General features: G+C 48.3%; 3 protein-coding genes across 3 annotated transcripts; 2 read left to right on the top strand and 1 right to left on the bottom strand.

Moving 5' to 3' along the window:
- Positions 1-1,163: 1,163 nt before the first annotated feature.
- On the top strand, positions 1,164-4,160 carry F5Y00DRAFT_273074 (heterokaryon incompatibility protein-domain-containing protein; the record flags this gene model as incomplete). Its single annotated transcript, XM_048013104.1, has 2 exons — positions 1,164-3,024; positions 3,094-4,160. The coding sequence occupies 2 exons, from the start codon at positions 1,164-1,166 to the stop codon at positions 4,158-4,160; spliced, it is 2,928 nt and encodes a 975-aa protein (XP_047868379.1).
- Positions 4,161-5,253: 1,093 nt separating this feature from the next.
- F5Y00DRAFT_173118 (uncharacterized protein) lies at positions 5,254-9,786 on the bottom strand. The gene is made up of 2 exons (XM_048004892.1): positions 6,882-9,786; positions 5,254-6,819 (listed from the first exon to the last, which is right to left on the bottom strand). Exons 1-2 carry the CDS (start codon positions 9,590-9,592, stop codon positions 5,334-5,336), a joined length of 4,197 nt encoding a protein of 1,398 aa, XP_047868378.1. The 5' UTR covers positions 9,593-9,786; the 3' UTR covers positions 5,254-5,333.
- An 843-nt stretch (positions 9,787-10,629) lies between these two features.
- On the top strand, positions 10,630-16,377 carry F5Y00DRAFT_173189 (uncharacterized protein). Its single transcript, XM_048004893.1, has 4 exons — positions 10,630-12,322; positions 12,377-15,589; positions 15,650-16,284; positions 16,349-16,377. The coding sequence occupies exons 1-3, from the start codon at positions 11,062-11,064 to the stop codon at positions 16,105-16,107; spliced, it is 4,932 nt and encodes a 1,643-aa protein (XP_047868377.1). The 5' UTR covers positions 10,630-11,061; the 3' UTR covers positions 16,108-16,284; positions 16,349-16,377.
- The last annotated feature ends 253 nt before the right edge of the window (positions 16,378-16,630 follow it).

The raw sequence follows: 16,630 nt of genomic DNA, 5'->3' as shown, positions 1-16,630 counted from the left end.
CATTTCCTTTTTTGCCTTGATACATTCTATATAAATCTTTTTAAACCGGATCAGGAGCTTGTAACTGTCCGTTGAAAAAATCTTTATACCTACATAACGCTACCTTAAGTGTATTTTGCTTAATAATGCCTAAAGCATGTCAGAAAATAGGTACCTAACAATAATCTACCTAGAATAAAGGTTTATCTGTACATTTTACTATGAGATAAAGGGGCCCTGGAGGATGAAGAAGAATTGGAGGTTATAGCCCCTGGAAGGCTAACCTAAAAGGTTATTTATATGACTAGATTTCTTTTGAACAAGGTTTAGGGAATATATATAAATATAAAAAGGAAGAAAAACGCAAAAACATACCAAAAGCTCAAAAATACTAACCCCCGAAAAGAAATCAAGCCCAATAAATCGGGGAAAGAAAAACCGACACAAAGGAACTACAAGGCGCGGAACCCTGATACCAACCGCCAAACCAACCTTTTAATTAAAACCTACAAAACCAATAAGCTTAAAATTAAGCCAACCAACGGGTAGTAATCGCTAATCAGGGAATGTTAAGCCCCCAAAGGCAAGGCTTGACATTATAATTACCATGTATCATCAATAACATCATCAGTATTAGCAGCATCATGTAAATTAAAGCTTACCAGGTCCCATACCCCCAGGGAGGTTGCGAAAAGGAGCTCACTGTCATACGGACAACATGACCGAGACTGGAATCTAAAATACAGCTTAGACCGAGTAAGGGGTTAAGATAACTAAGGGGCAACTAGATACGGAAATACATCTCTTAGAAACATCTACAAATAGGTCGTGATCTCCTCAGAAGTGAGATAGAGAGATCATCCAGGACCTTGAGACCTTAGAAAATTATTAGTAAATATGAATCCGTTCTAAGCCCTTACAAGACCTTGTTACACTCACGTTCCGTTCGCTCAGACGTTAAATAGAACAACAACTGCTACTACTATGAGATAAAGATATAATCAAGATATATCGACCACTCGTTTCTCCTCCAACGTCTTTCAGTACTCGAGGAAAATTCTGGGCATAATCTGACTCTATTTCTTTTTTCTTTTCCTAACTCGTCTTTAACCCCCCTTTTTTCGAAAAGACCTCCTAATTGTGATCTTGGAGCGTTCGATAATCATCCCAAGACCCATCTAGACATGGACGAACCAACAGAACTTCCGGAGCCGTTTCGCTCTCTACTCTATGATTTCCAAACAACTTCATCTGACGAGACGTTTGAAGGAATGTCCAAAGACTTCCGTCCTAATATTCCCGAGCCGCTTCTCGACGAACCTACTAAATCGATCCTCGATGAATCCATACAAACTACTGTGGAAGAGTCAAGGGACGTTTTCCCTGATGAATATCTCCAAACTCTCCTAGACGACTTGAATAGAACCCTGCCTGATGATATCCCGAGACTTCCACGTGATGAAGCTATTCAATATCTGCGCTATCATCTTGTTAAACGACGGATCGACAAGGATAGAAATTTCTTCAAGGACTGTCGTCAAAATCTACTCAGCCAGTATCTCAAACTCAGTCAGTATCGCAAACTTCAATATGATAAATACCGACAACACATACGTGATGGTCGTCCAGACCCTATGGCCGGCGGCTCTCCTCAGCAAGTACGCCAACTGTGGCAGCGATTATACCCAGAATTTAGGGATAAGTACACAATGCTTAAACCCCAGATCGACGGAGTGTGTGGTGTCGCAGAGCGGGTTCAGGCTATCATACGACTCCTCTGCGAAAGGGACGAGCGGTTTTCCTTCATAAATTCCGCGCTTGAGGAGTTTGTCAATGGGAAGGATGGCCTACAGGATTTTCGTCAGAGTCTAGACCACCTCTTTTCTATGGACCCAAACGAACTTGAGGATATTGTTGTCGTGGATAAGCTGTCTGAAATTCTCGCGGGTCCCATATCGAAGCGGCAGCGCGATCCAGCGAATGGCGTGCATCTCATGGATGATCTGTGCGAAATTATTGATTCGTCAATTTATGAGTTGCTTAATGTTTTCCGGGATATCACAATTGAGCAATCGTCCATCGGTACCGGTTTAATCGCACGCTTTGACCTCTTGTACGATCTATATAAAAGGACCAAACTATCAACGCCACAGCCAGCGATACAAGTGGCTCCCAAGCCCTGGCACGACAGTGGAAACGAGGCGTGTTATCAGTATCCAAGCTGCCTCAATTCTGCAGTCGGCGGAGTCCGTATCCTCGAAATTCTTCCCGGTACTGGGGACGCGCCGATTGAATGTCGCCTTGTGGTGCGAAACTTATACCATGATGATATTCCGGAGGCCTTGTCGTATGTCTGGGGAAAAGCTAAGTCTACAAAATCGATTCTAATTGACGACAACCCTTTTATTGTCAAGAAGAACCTTCATGGAATCCTTCGAGGCTTACGACGTCCGGATACCACTAGAGAAATATGGATCGATGCGATTTGTATCAACCAGTCAGATTTTAAGGAGAAAACGGACCAGGTTCAACTCATGAAAGAGATCTACTCCAGGACTAAGAATACGATAGTCTGGCTAAGCGGCGGCCACGCGGAGAACAAACAAGTAGAGGGCCTAGTAAAGGGTCAAATGGAGGCTCCGGTAGAAAATCAAAGAGAAGATCAGTCCTTCAATATGGAGGGATTGTATACCCCCATTCCTATAGGGCTTGGGGGGGTTGACGTAGATCAATATGATCTCGCTGCCCTCTTGAGGGAATCTCTAAAGTACTCCATGGATGCCCCATGGTGCGAAAAGCAAACGCTTCTTTACATGATGGTCATTCGTTGTGTAGCTCTAGTCATGTTGCACTCATGGTGGGAGAGAGTTTGGACGATTCAAGAGGCCGCATGCCCACCGAATGCGCCAATATTCGTCTTTCATGGATACTCTTTCTCGTTTGATGACCTTTCGGCTGCTGTGAATACAATAGCGGGTGGAATATCGTCTGGGAACAAGCACGTTATTGAACAAATCGAGAACGCACATCATATTATGGGATCAGGTAAGCATACCTTAGGTACCTGTTGTCCTTCTCTCACCTGATCATGAGCTCTGACAATCATGACGATAGAAGCACGGAAGGTCGTATCTAAGATATTCAGTTCCCAGTTAGGCCTACTGAGTCTACAACCGCTTCTATTCGAATACCGCCGTGGTCGGGTTGGAGAGCGTTATTCTGCGTCGAAAACGTTTACGGTTCTAATAACAATATCAGAAACCTATCGAGCTACAGATCCCAGAGATAAGATCTTCGCGTTACAGTCACTTCTTCCCGGATGCATGGGACTTCTTATAAAGGTGGACTATAAAGAACATTGCGAAGCTGTGTTTAGAAGAGCGTCAGCTCGATACTATAACAACGGCGCGACCTTCTATCTGATGGGGACGCATACATTTTGGTTCGAATCCCCATTGAGTGCCCAAGAACCAGCCGGCCCTTCTTGGGTTATCGATTTCAGTTACACCGACGCGGGCTATCGTGGCAGCAATAAATCCGTTAAGAGAATTACAGATAAGGTGACGCTTGAGGGCTTTATTTCCGAGAATGGCCTTTCGGCCCTTCAGATTGATGATGTGGACAATATTTACCTCTGCACTTCAACAACTGTATTTTGCACAGGACGCTGTATAGATCAAATACGATGGGTTAAGCCGATCCCAAGACTGAGCGATGCAGCGACTTTCGCAGAATTCACGGTATTGGTATCCAACGCTCGCGAGTCGATACTTGGCCTTCCTGCTACAACCCAATTCGGCGATGATGCGAATACCGAGTTCCTTTCTCTGAGCAATTTCCTCTTAATGCAAGACAAGGAGCCCCTGTGTGTAGAAAATCGCGACGAGCTCGTCAATATTCGGAATCAGGAACTTGCCGGGAAACCAGTCTTCATTACCGAGAAGGGACTTGTGGGAATTGCCGCGACGCTCATCAAACCAGGTGACTCTCTCTCATGGCTACGTGGTGCACCTATCTATCTCATTCTCAGGGAAGTGAAAGATCGGGACAGCAGTTCAGATAATGCGCCACAGGACCAGATCGTTGCCCGTGCGGCCGTCAATGAAAATTTGATTCCTGATAACAAGGATATGAAAGACCTCATCTATTCGACACCCAGTTGTTCCTTCCAGATTGTCTGAATCTACGGGAAATATGTCCTAACCTAGAGGCTGCCTAAGAAAAGCACAGCAGGAAACACACAGTAAATGGTGTGCAAGGAGGTTGATGTCAGAGAAGAAGAAGATTGTTAGTTAAGAGGATATTTGGACCTTTCATAATCTTTGATTACTACCTCTATTGGAAGATATTGAACAGGAGCTACAGTCTCCTGGCGAGTATGGCTCACTACTTCAATAATTCAAGATCTTAGAATAGACCTCAAATAGCTAATAGTGGCACTATATTCTATAAAAGCCTATAAACAAACTGTTTAATATGAACGATTAATGGTTAAGGATGAAAAGAGACGATTAGTTGCATAGCTGAATTGTTGAATATAACGATTAAATAATACTCTAACTAACGATTGAGGATGATGATGACTGTCTAAGATGTTGATCAGAGGATTGTTTGATATATGACTTTTATAGGCTCCGTGCGGTTGTACAGATTACGTAAAGATGCCCTATAATAGACCCTAGCAATACTGCACCTGTTCAATATGGCTATCTAACTGCTCAACGATGCAAGGTTTAGTATCTTGTTTACAATTTTATAGTAACGACAGTAATGATCATTTATAAAGAAGAACATCGGCTTTTCCAACAAAACAAATAAAACAAAAAAATCGCCTTTTTTTTCTTGATCAAATTCAAATCAAAAAATAAGAAAGCCTGTTTATTTGACGAAATTCATACTTTTGTTTGACTTAGTCATCCAGCATAATAGGACTGAAATCAGCCCCTGAAACCCCTGAAACCCCTGAAGCCCCTAAAGCCCCTATTCATAGGTACTAGCTATCTCGGCAACAAAGGCGCCTTCACAGCCTCTAGACCCTCAAAAGGTGTTAAGATTGTGGACTGCACTATATATGAACAAGGTAAACTTACAAGAGCTCACCGCTAAGATATATACTAAAAGTAGGCCTGACAAGGGTCTGAATAGCCTCATATTTTTTGGGATCCACTCAAAAATTGAAAGTCCATACTTTTGATTGGCCAAAACATCAAAATTTTATTGTCTTTGTCTGTGCGGTCAAAACGGCAAACAAATAAAAAAACCGTTTGATTTGTTGGAAACGCTGAAGAACATTAACTACCTACACATACCTAACTGCGCAAATCTTGATTCTCCGGACTTGACTTTTGCTCGATCTACTCCTTGGGCATCATGATAGGGTTCCTCAACTGTAAGAATCCCTCGACGGCGGTATACGGGCCATCCTGGAATCCGGGCTTCGTCAAATCGCCTCTCTTCTCAATACCAAACGGATTGAATACAGCATCCCCATCCCCTTCTCCATCAACGGCGTATGGCTCAAACCAGCTCCAGTCGCCCGCGCCAAGCGACGGTAGGGGCAAATCACGCTGGGGCATTTTCCGAGCATTATCTGTTGTAAGCACCTGGGCGGGGTCATACGGCGGCACGTCGCTGAGTGGTAGTGTCAGGGGCCCCGCATGGAAGAATGCGGTCATGGTGTTCATGGCCTTCTGCCACGTCCACGATGGCAGTAGGAGTTCTGACGCCGGTAGGAAGGATGAGTACGCGTGTATAGGTGTGAATGGGTCGATTATAGCACCGAATACCGACATCCGCGCGTTGCGACGGTTATCGAAGTCTGCTGGCTCGACTGAGAAGGGGGCCTCCCAGAAGGGTGTGAAGAGTGGGTATTCGTCAGTGTTAAGAGGCTTTAGTGGCACAATTTCCTTGTCATCTGGAGCGAAGAATGTCCTGATGTAGTCAAGATTGAGCTCGTCGGTACCCGGGGCTGTAGTATCGAAATATCCCACTAGCCCGTCATAGGTAGCGTCGCGGTCTCCTAGCCGCACTTGGAACTGATAGTAATCTTTATCATCGGTTGACTTCGTTAGGTCACGCTCTGGAACTTTGACCTTGCTCCTGGTGCTCTGATTCTTGAACGGGGGCGAGTCTAGCTCGAGAGACCAGCCCGTATTGACTAGGGCTAACGGCTTGCCCACAATAGAGTTGAGGAACTGAGCATAGTCATTAGGTGCGGCCGATAGCGTCTCCTGTGCCTTTGTTATCATGGACCAGAAGCCCTGGAGATAGTCACGATCGACAAGTCTTTTGACGAGGGCATCGAGCTGGCGTGTCTCGGGAGTCGGCTGGGTATTCTTATCGGGGGCAAAGGGTAACCACTTCGGCGCGTCCAACGTCCCAAGAGGTCCACCGAAGCGAACTTCACGGTAAAAGGTCCCGTCTGCTAGAAATAGTTGGATACCGTAGTCGGCGTAGTTCGTAATAACCCAACCCCAGATGGGATTCTCCCACTCAGACGCCGGGCGCCAGGTAGCCGATCCAGGGGGGTCGCCAGAAAGTGTCTTCAGAGCCCCGAAGACCTTTTTTTCATCATCTGAATCATCGGCGATGCGCTTGACAAAGCTGGCGTTAAGACGTGCATTCTGATTAATTTGTGGTGGAAGCTGAAGGAACTCGCATTGTGCAGCGCTGTCCTTTATTACTGTGTTGGCGTAGTCCTTACCCTCGAGCTTGATGGTTTGCGGCTCATAGAAATCACTAATACAAGGATATAAGGGTGGAGGGCCATCGACTCGAGGGTTTTGATCGATGGGAACTAAGGCTTGGCCAAACTTGTCGATGATGTTGAGCTTGCGGAATCTATAGAGAATAAGTAAAAGAAGCGTAGACGAGAATGAAAACTAGAGAAGCTAATAACGCACCTAAACTGCCCGTGTGTCACAGGCTTAAAGGGGCACCATGCACTGTCGAGGAAGTTGGCCAAAGCTACGTACGGCGTTGAGGCCGACTCTCCCTTGATCAGTTCAATGTGTTCTTTACTTAAACCTGCCTTATCATTAACTGCCGCAGAAATAGCCTTGCTTGACTCGACCCCCAATTCAATAGTCTTATTTTCAGGTTTGATGTGGCTACCCTCCGCTAGTGTTACTATGCCGTTAGTAAAACCAGAGAGCGGCATTGACAGGTACGACAGCTTTGACACGTTCGCACGTAAGTTGTCACGCTCCTCCTTCGACAAATACTTGTCCAGAATATCTGGCGGCGTGTTGTCAAAGAGCTGCGCTATCTTAGCCCCGAGCGAGAAGCCAGGCTGTGGTAGGATGAGTACCCGACCGGACAGCACACGCGTGTCCGGACCATTACTTTTCTGCTCATCAAGTAGCGCCTCCCATAGTGGCGGTGGCTCCTGGCCGTCCGTGGAGGGAACGGTGATACCGTAGCGTACCATTTCATTGACTGAAAGACGGGCTGTGTGTTCGTCAAGCTTCCAGTAGTTGAAAGGCACATGCGTGTACTCAGTCTCCCACTCGACGTAAAGGGGGAACCATGGCTGTCGGTTTCCCCATTGATCGCGTAAACTCCCATCTGAAACCGCGGTATTGGGATCGTGAAACTGGGGGTAAAATGTGCCCTCGGGTGGCTCGTTAGAACCACTACCATCCTGCTGGATGACGTAGAACTCGGTTACTAAAGCGCTAGCAGGAGCCCTGAGGATATCAGGGAGCTGCTTTTTTAGAAGGTCAGATAGGTCCTTCAAGGCAGCTGGTAGACTGGAAGCGTCGTTGGCAGGAATAGTCTGAGCCGGCGCGCGGACAGCTACCTTATCCAGGTAATCAATAGGCCAACCCGATGGGATGCCGCCAATGAGAACCGTCGGGTCGTTTGCACGATAGAATACAGGCTTGCTTGCCGCTTTAGCTGTCTCGAGTAGGTTCTGTGAACCATCCTGTGGATTTAGTAAATCTGTAATCTTTTCTTGCAACTGTTCGATGCGACTTTGCAGGCTCCCTATTTCCCCTGCTAGGGCATTCACTTTCTTTTGGTATTCCCCAGTCTCGGTTTCATTACTGCTGCCCTCGCCGTTGCCCACGTCGCTCATAAACCCCCACCACAGCGAGAACATGTCCCAGCGGTATTGCTTCATGGTAGTGTTGCAGCTGTCCAATAGACTCTGTGTTTGATTTAATTCAGACAGCTTCAAAACAGACGGTGGCTCAGGCTCAACTGGCTGTTCACCGGGTTTACCCCCGCCTGAGAAGTGGTAGTGTAATCCTCCTGGTGAGCGATTGAAGGACCAATTGTAAATCGTATTCTTAGCCTCGCGCTGCGATTCGACACCATCGTCGCGCGAAAGCAACAACGACTCGAGCGCGAGAATATCTTCTTCTAACTTGTCAATATCGCCCTCACCCTTTCGAGCATGGCAATAGGATATCAACGCGTCCATGGGAGTAGTCCCAACTGACACGGCTGCTTGCGTCGGGTCGCTGATGCGGGCATTATACCCGTCTGCCGGCGTTGTAGCAGGCTTCTTATCCTCATCCCAAATCACGTCGTACATAGCGCCGTGGCATAATGCTCGCAGCTGACTCGTATCGTCTAGCCAGTCACTCCACTCATCCGGATTCTCATCGGCACCCTTCATTTTCATGAAGAGGGACTCCAAACTTGCCCCATGAGCAGTAGATTCCGTAGAGTTCCAGAGCGGGTCGGTATCGTCCTTCCAATGCCAACCCAGGAGATAGTAGCTAGCCTTAGCATGGGTTAGATACTGCGGCCCGCCGCCTTTATCAGCATACTCGAAATTATCAAGAATGCTGAAGACGTTAGAATTGTGCATCTGAAAATCGGCAAAAAGCTGGTTGCCGCTGCGTAGAAGGCTGATATTGGGTGGCTGGACGCTCGAATTGGGATCATCAGGTGTCCATTCAGCTAGCGGTGTTTTGCGTCCGATGAAAACCTCAGCCTGCTCGTCAATATTGACGTCTGAGCCCGATTTACCAGTGACGAAAGGTGCTACGTCTGTCTGCAAGTCAACATCAAGCGGGATTTCGTCGAGGGACCACAGATGGTCACTTTCCACCACCCACGCCTCATATTCACGACCTGCAAACGCCGATTTGGCTGTCTCTGGTTGAATACTGTCGATGTCGATCTTACGCACCACAACCCAACGTGTAGGTGGTTGAACAAAATCAGGCGTGGTAAGACCAGGCTGTTCGGTCCCTGAGGGCGCCGCTTTTAATCCGTGCCGAACTCGCTCTTGTCTACGCGAGACCTCAGATACCGTCTCGCTAGTTGCCACTCCCGAGCGGTAGAAGCGTGGTAGCGTCCAGTGGACGTAAACACCGTAGCGATGGCGCAGTGGTTGAGGTTCAGGACGCGCGCCCAGGTCCGTCATACGCGAATTTACCTCAGCGGGAGCCGTGTTGTGTAAGTCAGCGTGATTTTGGATATCGCTTTGAATCAGGAAGTTTTCCAGGCGCAAGTAGGTATAGTTAGGCTGCGTGATGGGACAGATATGCGCACTCGTATCGCCTTCATCTCCAGTGCCGCATACAGCTTTATTGAGAACAAAGGCATCCAGCTGCATGGGCACGAGGAGTGCCTCGAAGTCTTGGGTACTCGGCATCGTCGCTAAGCTTGTGATGGGTTTGCGACAGGCCTGAGATTGGCAGACCAAACCAGCTCTAGCAATATCAAATTATTAGAAGCAGCGATCAAAGAGGATAAGTCTACAATAGAAGCCGTTTAGATCTACTGAAGATTGGTTTTGGTAGCCTAAAGAATATAGCCTTAAGGTACTCCGAAGTCTTCGTAGTCTCCTCCCTAAGCCAGCAACCAAGCACACATTGTGCAACAAATGCATGAGGTTCACATGAACGTCATTACGTGAGCTAGGTTGTATCGTACAAGTAACATTGGAGAAGACTGTCTAATTGCCAGCTGAATATCTCCAACTAGGACGCCGGCATATCACGGGCATCCTCGGAGAAGAATGCTTCGCATAGTTCTCGGCGATGGCATGCATAGACATTTCAGACATTGCAGATCTAACGTATCGATTCTCACGTCTGCCGTACGGTAGCGTTCTCGTCTGGTTAGATTCTCCGATTCGCAAGTTGCGGGGAATATACAGAAAATTATCTAGCCGGATGCACTTTGTACTCTCCCGTCAAGTCAAAAAACTTGGAGCAGATAGTGTTAGTTGTCATTCGTTCGTGGAATCAGCGTAGTTAATATAAAGTAAGAAGCGATGGTGGGATGAGATGAGAGACGAGAGGCTATAGAAAGCCGTTTGCATATTGCATTAAGCGAGCTCCCCGGTATGTATGATATGTATGGATTGATTGATGTTGGAGAACATTGGAGAGAACGTTGATTGTTTCAGCCCCGTTGACGTTTATTATGTGGCAGGGATATACTGTACGGGACGATCATGGGAGTTGCCGTCTTGGCGTGCGTACCCGCTCAGCTAATTTAGTTCAGCTCGACCGGGATACCCTGTACATTACCCCTAATGGAAAAAAGGGGAGAGAGTTACACATCTGATTGGCTGTCGGGTAGGTAAGGTTTCAATAGTCTAGCACCCCACATTGACGTACGTCAGGTAGGTAGTATACATCACCTACCTTACCTATGCAGCACATATGTGTAAGACGCCTACTTAATGTAAGGCATGGAATATGCATATATACACCATTACCATGAACTACATGCAGTTCTAAGTTTACACCCCTCCAACACGCCTCAGAGGGATGCACTTAGCAACCTACGAAATGGAAACCGGCGTGCAAATTTATGACAGATTCCGGTCACAAGGAAAAATGAGGTAAGATTATGACTTCCTGTCCCTTGATTGAGCTGTCTTGATCAAGGAGTTGGTCTTGGCATGCGTTTCGGTACGTCTCTTCTGATATCGCTCTCACGGTGGTTCGTACGGACGGCAAGACTTCTATCGACTTTGTCTGAGACCTAAAGCCCTACTCACTGGCTTTCAAGAGGAGAGACGGGCAGCTACTTAGCGATACTGAAAAGGAGACTGGCGTGAACTATGCACACCAACTGAGGGAGCAGGTAGTTAGGCACTTCGAACCCATCATGGGCGTAACATCTAAGATGTCCGCCGACGATACTCTGAACGAGTCCTCATCTCAGGCTATCCAGAGTAATGAGCTCTACTACATCTATGCTAGCTCGGCAAAACAGGATCCAGGCGAAAACATCAATGTGCTCGTTGAAGGTAGCCCTATAGATACGTTTGTGGCTACCCTTAACGACGACAAAGTCATTATTCTGTCAGATAAGCCAAGTCCAACAGCCGACTTTGACGATAATGATGAGACAAAGATATGGTTCCAGGAACTCGACCCCACAGCTACTGGCTCTGTCACACTTGATCCCAATTTGAAAGATATTGAAAGCTTCGAATTGCAGTTCACACAACCATGGCCGCTGGTGTTCAGCTCGGCGAGCGATGTGCTTCTGTTCACATTTGGTCCGCCATTGGACGGATCAAACACTTCCAGGATCCCTCCACCTGGAGTGAACGAAGAAGGGACGATGTTGACCCTCGGTCTCGATTTTAGCGAAATATCCGATACTCCTACTAGCAAGCTCAGCGACCTCTTCTCGTACGCTGGGAGCGAAGGCATGGTCGATTATGTGCCAAGTGAGCTGTTGGACCTGACTGCAACGCTTACAACCCCTAAGCAGGGAGATCCAAAGCGCAATGCCCTTTGGTATCTCCCTGACTCGTACAAGCGCGTCGTGATGCGCTTGCAGTTCGAAGTACCCAGCTTCGAGCCTTTACAAGACCTTCTGGGCGGAATTCTAAAAGGGTTCACCCTTAATAGTGCTGAGGTAATATTCTACAAGGACATGCTGCTGGCAGCGACGGAATTGGGGCCAAAGCCTATATTCCAGGGGTCCCTTGCCTTTGGTATCGATTGCTCCGTTCAGGGCAGTGGTTCTAATGACCCCAAGGTCCCTACCACAGCAGGCATCGAAATCAGCGAATATGATATGCTTCTCACATTTCAATTCCAGTCTAAGGATTCGCTGATGGGGATTCTCAAGTGGCTTGGATCCCTGATCGATGATTCGTTGGACACACTTATCGATGGCATTCTCAACAAGAAGGAAGGTAATGCCAATGTATTTCCTGACTTTGCCTTGCGCAGGATGACGGTCAGCCTGGATACGCAAGACCCAAATAACCGGAAGTTATCATCCTTTTCCTTTGACATCGAGGTCACAGCCAACATTGGCACTGGCTCAGATCCAGTTGTATTTCTCCTTTCGTACAACTGGGACAATTTTGCAGGCGGGTTCGGTCGACTGACAGGCGAGTTATGGAATGGTAAGCAAACACATGTATAGAGAAGTAGATGAATAGCTGACATGGACTGAATAGAATTCGACCCGTCTGCGGACAAGGACCTATTACCACATGTGGAGAAATGGTCCGATCTACAGCCATTGACATCGTCCCCGGCAAAGTCAATCGACATTGTGTCCCTAATTCCTGGACAGGAAGTAGACAACATCCCCGATACGTTGCCTACAAATATCAAAATGGCTTATATGGAGCTCACAAAAGACTCCTTCGATATTAAATGCTCCATCACGGCCGATCCTCTGTCTCCAGGTTCGGCGCCTCAGCCGCGTCTGGGTGAGGTCACGCTTGAAGGTTCATTTACCTGGGGGAATAGTAGCTCCTTTGCCCTAAGTGCCTTCATCAGCGCTGCTATCGAACCAAGTCAAGATGCATTAGAAGACACTCTACCCGCAATAATCGAGGGATCGTTGAGCTATGACTCAGCTACCAAAGATTGGGATCTCAAGGCCTCCCTCACAGGGCTATACGCCTCGACTTTAGTCGAGTTCTTCGACGAGGACTCGAAAAAACACGTCGGGCCCCTTATAAACTCAATCGCCATCGACACGCTAGCTGTCGAGTACAAGTACACAAAAATAGATGGCGGACAGTCGAGAGGAAGTGAGTTTACTATTGCAGGTAACCTGCTTATCGCCGGACTGAGCCTAGGCCTCGATTTTGCATACAAAAATGGTGATTTCACCTTCTCGGCCGCGCTTAACCCGGGAGATAAATCCGCGAAAATCGGAGATGTGCTAGCAGCCATCTTAGGGCCCGACATCGAGCTTCCTGATTTCGTCTATAACACACAGCTTGTGGGCAATAATCAGAATGTCTTCAGGATTGATGTGGTTAAGAACAAAACCCCAGCTGCTGACAATGTGTCCGGGATCGACCAGGAGTCCTTCTTCTTCCTTTCGCAGCTCAATGTCGCAAATGTGCATATTGACTTTGCTCAAATGCATAATACAAACTGGGTCGCTAAGACACCATCTAAGCGGCTATTCAAGGTCTCCATTAATGGCTTCACCAAGGTAGAGCTCGAATTACCTCTCATCGGCACGTTGACGCAGCCTCTCGACGAGTTGTACTTCCTCTGGGTGCAGGATAAGCCGCCACAGGGCGCGGCGCCTGGCAAGGGAACGGGTCTAACACGTTTAGATACGGAGGAGCTCAACAACAGCCTGCAGACCACCGGGCAGGATATAATACTTGTCAACGATAAGATCAAGCCGGAGCTACGGGCTCAAGCAGATCTTTTGCTAACGTCCGGATGCCACTTCGGTGTTATTATACGTAGTAGCACAGGTGTACGCACATGTCTGCTCGACTACGAATTTATGAAACCGTCGCCGTCCAGCAGTATTGCGTTCAAGGCAGGCGAGGGCGAGGTCGACGATGGCTCCCCAAGCGCTCAGGCACCGTACAAAAAGATTGCCGGCCCATTATCAATCAGCAACGTCGGTCTAAAGTATAAGGACAAGATGCTGGCTGTCATGTTTGATGCCACTTTCCAGCTCGGTCCGCTAGGCTTCTCTCTGGTCGGCTTCTCCCTCGGCTTTGCCTTTACAACGCTTAGTGGGACCCCTACAATCACACCCGTCATTATGGGTTTAGCAGCATCGTTTGAACAGCCACCCCTGTCGATCGCCGGTGTTATTCGACATGGCAACGAAGGAGGCCTCGATTACTACGCCGGAGGTCTTACCGTCGGCTGGAAATTGTACCAGTTTGAGGCGGCTGGCTTCTACGGCATAGTAACGCCAAAGGGTACTTCTGATGGCTTTAAGACCGTTTTCGTTTTCGCCAAGCTGAATGGCCCACTTGTAACACTCGAGTTTGCCGAAATTAACTCCATCTGTGGCGGTTTCGGCTACAACAGCAGCGTTCGTCTGCCGACGGTCGATGAGGTTTACGAATTTCCCTTTATCGCAGATTCGCAGCTTAGCGGCAGCGAAAATGCTATGGCAGCCCTAGAGAAGCTTGTCGACCCAGGGGCAGGCGGCTGGTTCCAACCACTAGACAAGACGTACTGGTTGGCTGTTGGTATGGGTGTCGGCGCTTTCCAGATGCTAGCTATTGATGCTGTCGTAGTCGTACAATTTGGAAACTCTGTAAAGCTTGGTATATTTGCCGTCGCCACGGCCGATGTCCCCACACCTGCTTCATCCTTCAAGATAGCCCACGTCGAGTTGGGCATATCGGCTGTAGCAGACTTCGACTACGGTACCCTCAAGATTGATGCTCAGCTGTCTCCGCGCTCCTATATTCTAGATCCTAACTGTCACCTCACTGGTGGCTTTGGTCTGTACTATTGGTTCGACGCCCCGCACGCTGACCAGTCGACCGTTGGCCAGTATGTCTTCACCCTTGGCGGTTACCATCAAGCTTTCAATTTGCCTGTTGGCTTCCCGAATCCGCCACGCCTAGGAATCAGCTGGAATCTCGGAGGTGGCCTCACCATATCGGGCCAGGCTTACTTTGCTATTACACCTAAGGCTTGTATGGCTGGAGGTCGTCTGCACGCTGCTTTTGAAGCCGGACCGCTGTCGGCTTGGTTTGATGCTTTCGCCGACTTCCTCATTAACTATAAGCCCTTCTACTTCAACATGCAGGCCGGTGTCTCCGTGGGAGTCAGATTCAGCATCGACATTTGGTTTATCCACATCCGCATCTCGGTCGAGATTGGCGCCCAGCTGTACCTCTGGGGTCCACCAATCGCTGGTCGTGTCCACGTCGACTTCTGGATCGTCGGGTTCGACATCAACTTTGGCAACAACCAAATCCAAAACGAAGCTGTCAGCCTCGAAGACTTCTATCATCTGGTACTACAGACAGGGACAAGCCCGGCGCTATCCGCAGCTACTAGTGGCAAGCTCGCCATAGGAGCTGGAGATGATATGAAGGCCCAAAAAGAAGACAACGAGGGCCACAACTTCTTGGCCCAATCAGGGCTCTTGAACCCAGACGACAATCCCGAGCGCGACCAGACGACACCGTGGGTTGTACGCGCCGGCTCCTTTTCCTTCGTTGTAGAATGCAAAATGCCAATCAATGCCGTCAAGAACGATCCTGACGGGAGTGCTATCCTTACGCACGACGATATATATGGTAAGCCGATGAAGCTCACGAAAACCCTAGCATCGACTGTTACGGTAGTAGTTCAACAGGACGGAGAGGAGGAACCGGATGATGGATGGCAGTACGATAAGTACCTCAACCGCTTACCGCATGGGCTGTGGGCGAAGTGTAAGTCGTGATCACCTATACATGAACTAATAGCCGTTACGCAAAGCTAACGCATGGCAGACGACCCATCTACCGATCCTCGCACCAGCGGTAATAACATTCGTGACCTCCTTAACAACGACAAAGGAGCTGTCACCCTTATGTCCGGAGTCTTGATCACCGCTCCCAAGCCCACCATGGCCCCGGACCCTTTTCCTGCTTACCAAGTCGCCGATGCAGACCTACAGCGTCTCCTCTCAAAGAACCCATTCCCCAAGATCATTGACGCCGATGAAGCCTGGGCACCCGATAAGCCGGCCACTGGCGAAGTGGGAGATCAGTACACCGCAGTGCACGAGGCATGGTCCAATCCAGCGCTCGGCTCGGGCGACGACGGGCAAAAGGGATTCGTAGGGGCTTTGGCGGATAGTTTGAAGTGGAACGTTACGGAGGAGATGAAGAGTATTGCGGGAATTCCGGAGAGATTGAAAAAGGGATTTATGAATTTGTATGTAGCGGCGCCATTGATGACGAAGTGACGTGATACTTGTATTCTATTGAATAACCACAGTCTCTCCATGCTATATCACCAAGTAACTTTCAGCTTGGCCACATACAAACATAGTCCATAGTGTACGGATTATACGAAGTGGAGAACAAAATCATCGCATCGACTCGACTGATTATCCGCGTGCTTGGCTAGTCTAATCCACTAGGTTAGGTTAGAGCTAACCAATAGCGGCTAGGCGTGGACAGTGGACGGTTTTAGAACTCGCCTAGCAGGCTAGCAGCCCTGACAGCTCAGCTGGACCACCTTGCCAATTAAAAGGTGATCCGATCTTCGCCACCTCACCTCAGCAGCCGTTGCCATGTGGCGCTCTCGTGTAACAATATCATAGAGGGGCTGAGCTGAGGGGACAATATGTAGACAATTGGAGAGAATCATGTCAGCACCGTGACGAGATTTCTCGTATTTGAAATACGCTTTTCTTTCATTCCGAAGTTCCCTTCTAAGGCGCAGTCAGCGAACACGGGCTCGCGTATAGATACCAATCGCAGAGG

This window comes from Daldinia vernicosa (assembly GCF_022497035.1).
Source record: "Daldinia vernicosa strain CBS 139.73 unplaced genomic scaffold F5Y00scaffold_6, whole genome shotgun sequence".
In the NCBI taxonomy this organism is placed as follows: Eukaryota; Fungi; Ascomycota; class Sordariomycetes; order Xylariales; family Hypoxylaceae; genus Daldinia; species Daldinia vernicosa.
Note: the sequence above shows the minus strand (reverse complement) of the source record. Positions and strands in the feature narration are given on the sequence as shown.

What these genes read in the sequence shown, in the direction of transcription:
- F5Y00DRAFT_173118 (XM_048004892.1), bottom strand. Translation starts at nt 9,592, where the DNA reads ATGCCGAGTACCCAAGACTTCGAGGCACTCCTCGTGCCCATGCAGCTG. An exon ending in GTGACACACGGGCAGTTTAG is followed by an intron (nt 6,820 to 6,881) that starts GTGCGTTATTAG and finishes TATTCTCTATAG; the next exon opens with ATTCCGCAAGCTCAACATCA.
- F5Y00DRAFT_173189 (XM_048004893.1), top strand. Translation starts at nt 11,062, where the DNA reads ATGGGCGTAACATCTAAGATGTCCGCCGACGATACTCTGAACGAGTCC. An exon ending in GACAGGCGAGTTATGGAATG is followed by an intron (nt 12,323 to 12,376) that starts GTAAGCAAACAC and finishes TGGACTGAATAG; the next exon opens with AATTCGACCCGTCTGCGGAC. An exon ending in GCATGGGCTGTGGGCGAAGT is followed by an intron (nt 15,590 to 15,649) that starts GTAAGTCGTGAT and finishes AACGCATGGCAG; the next exon opens with ACGACCCATCTACCGATCCT.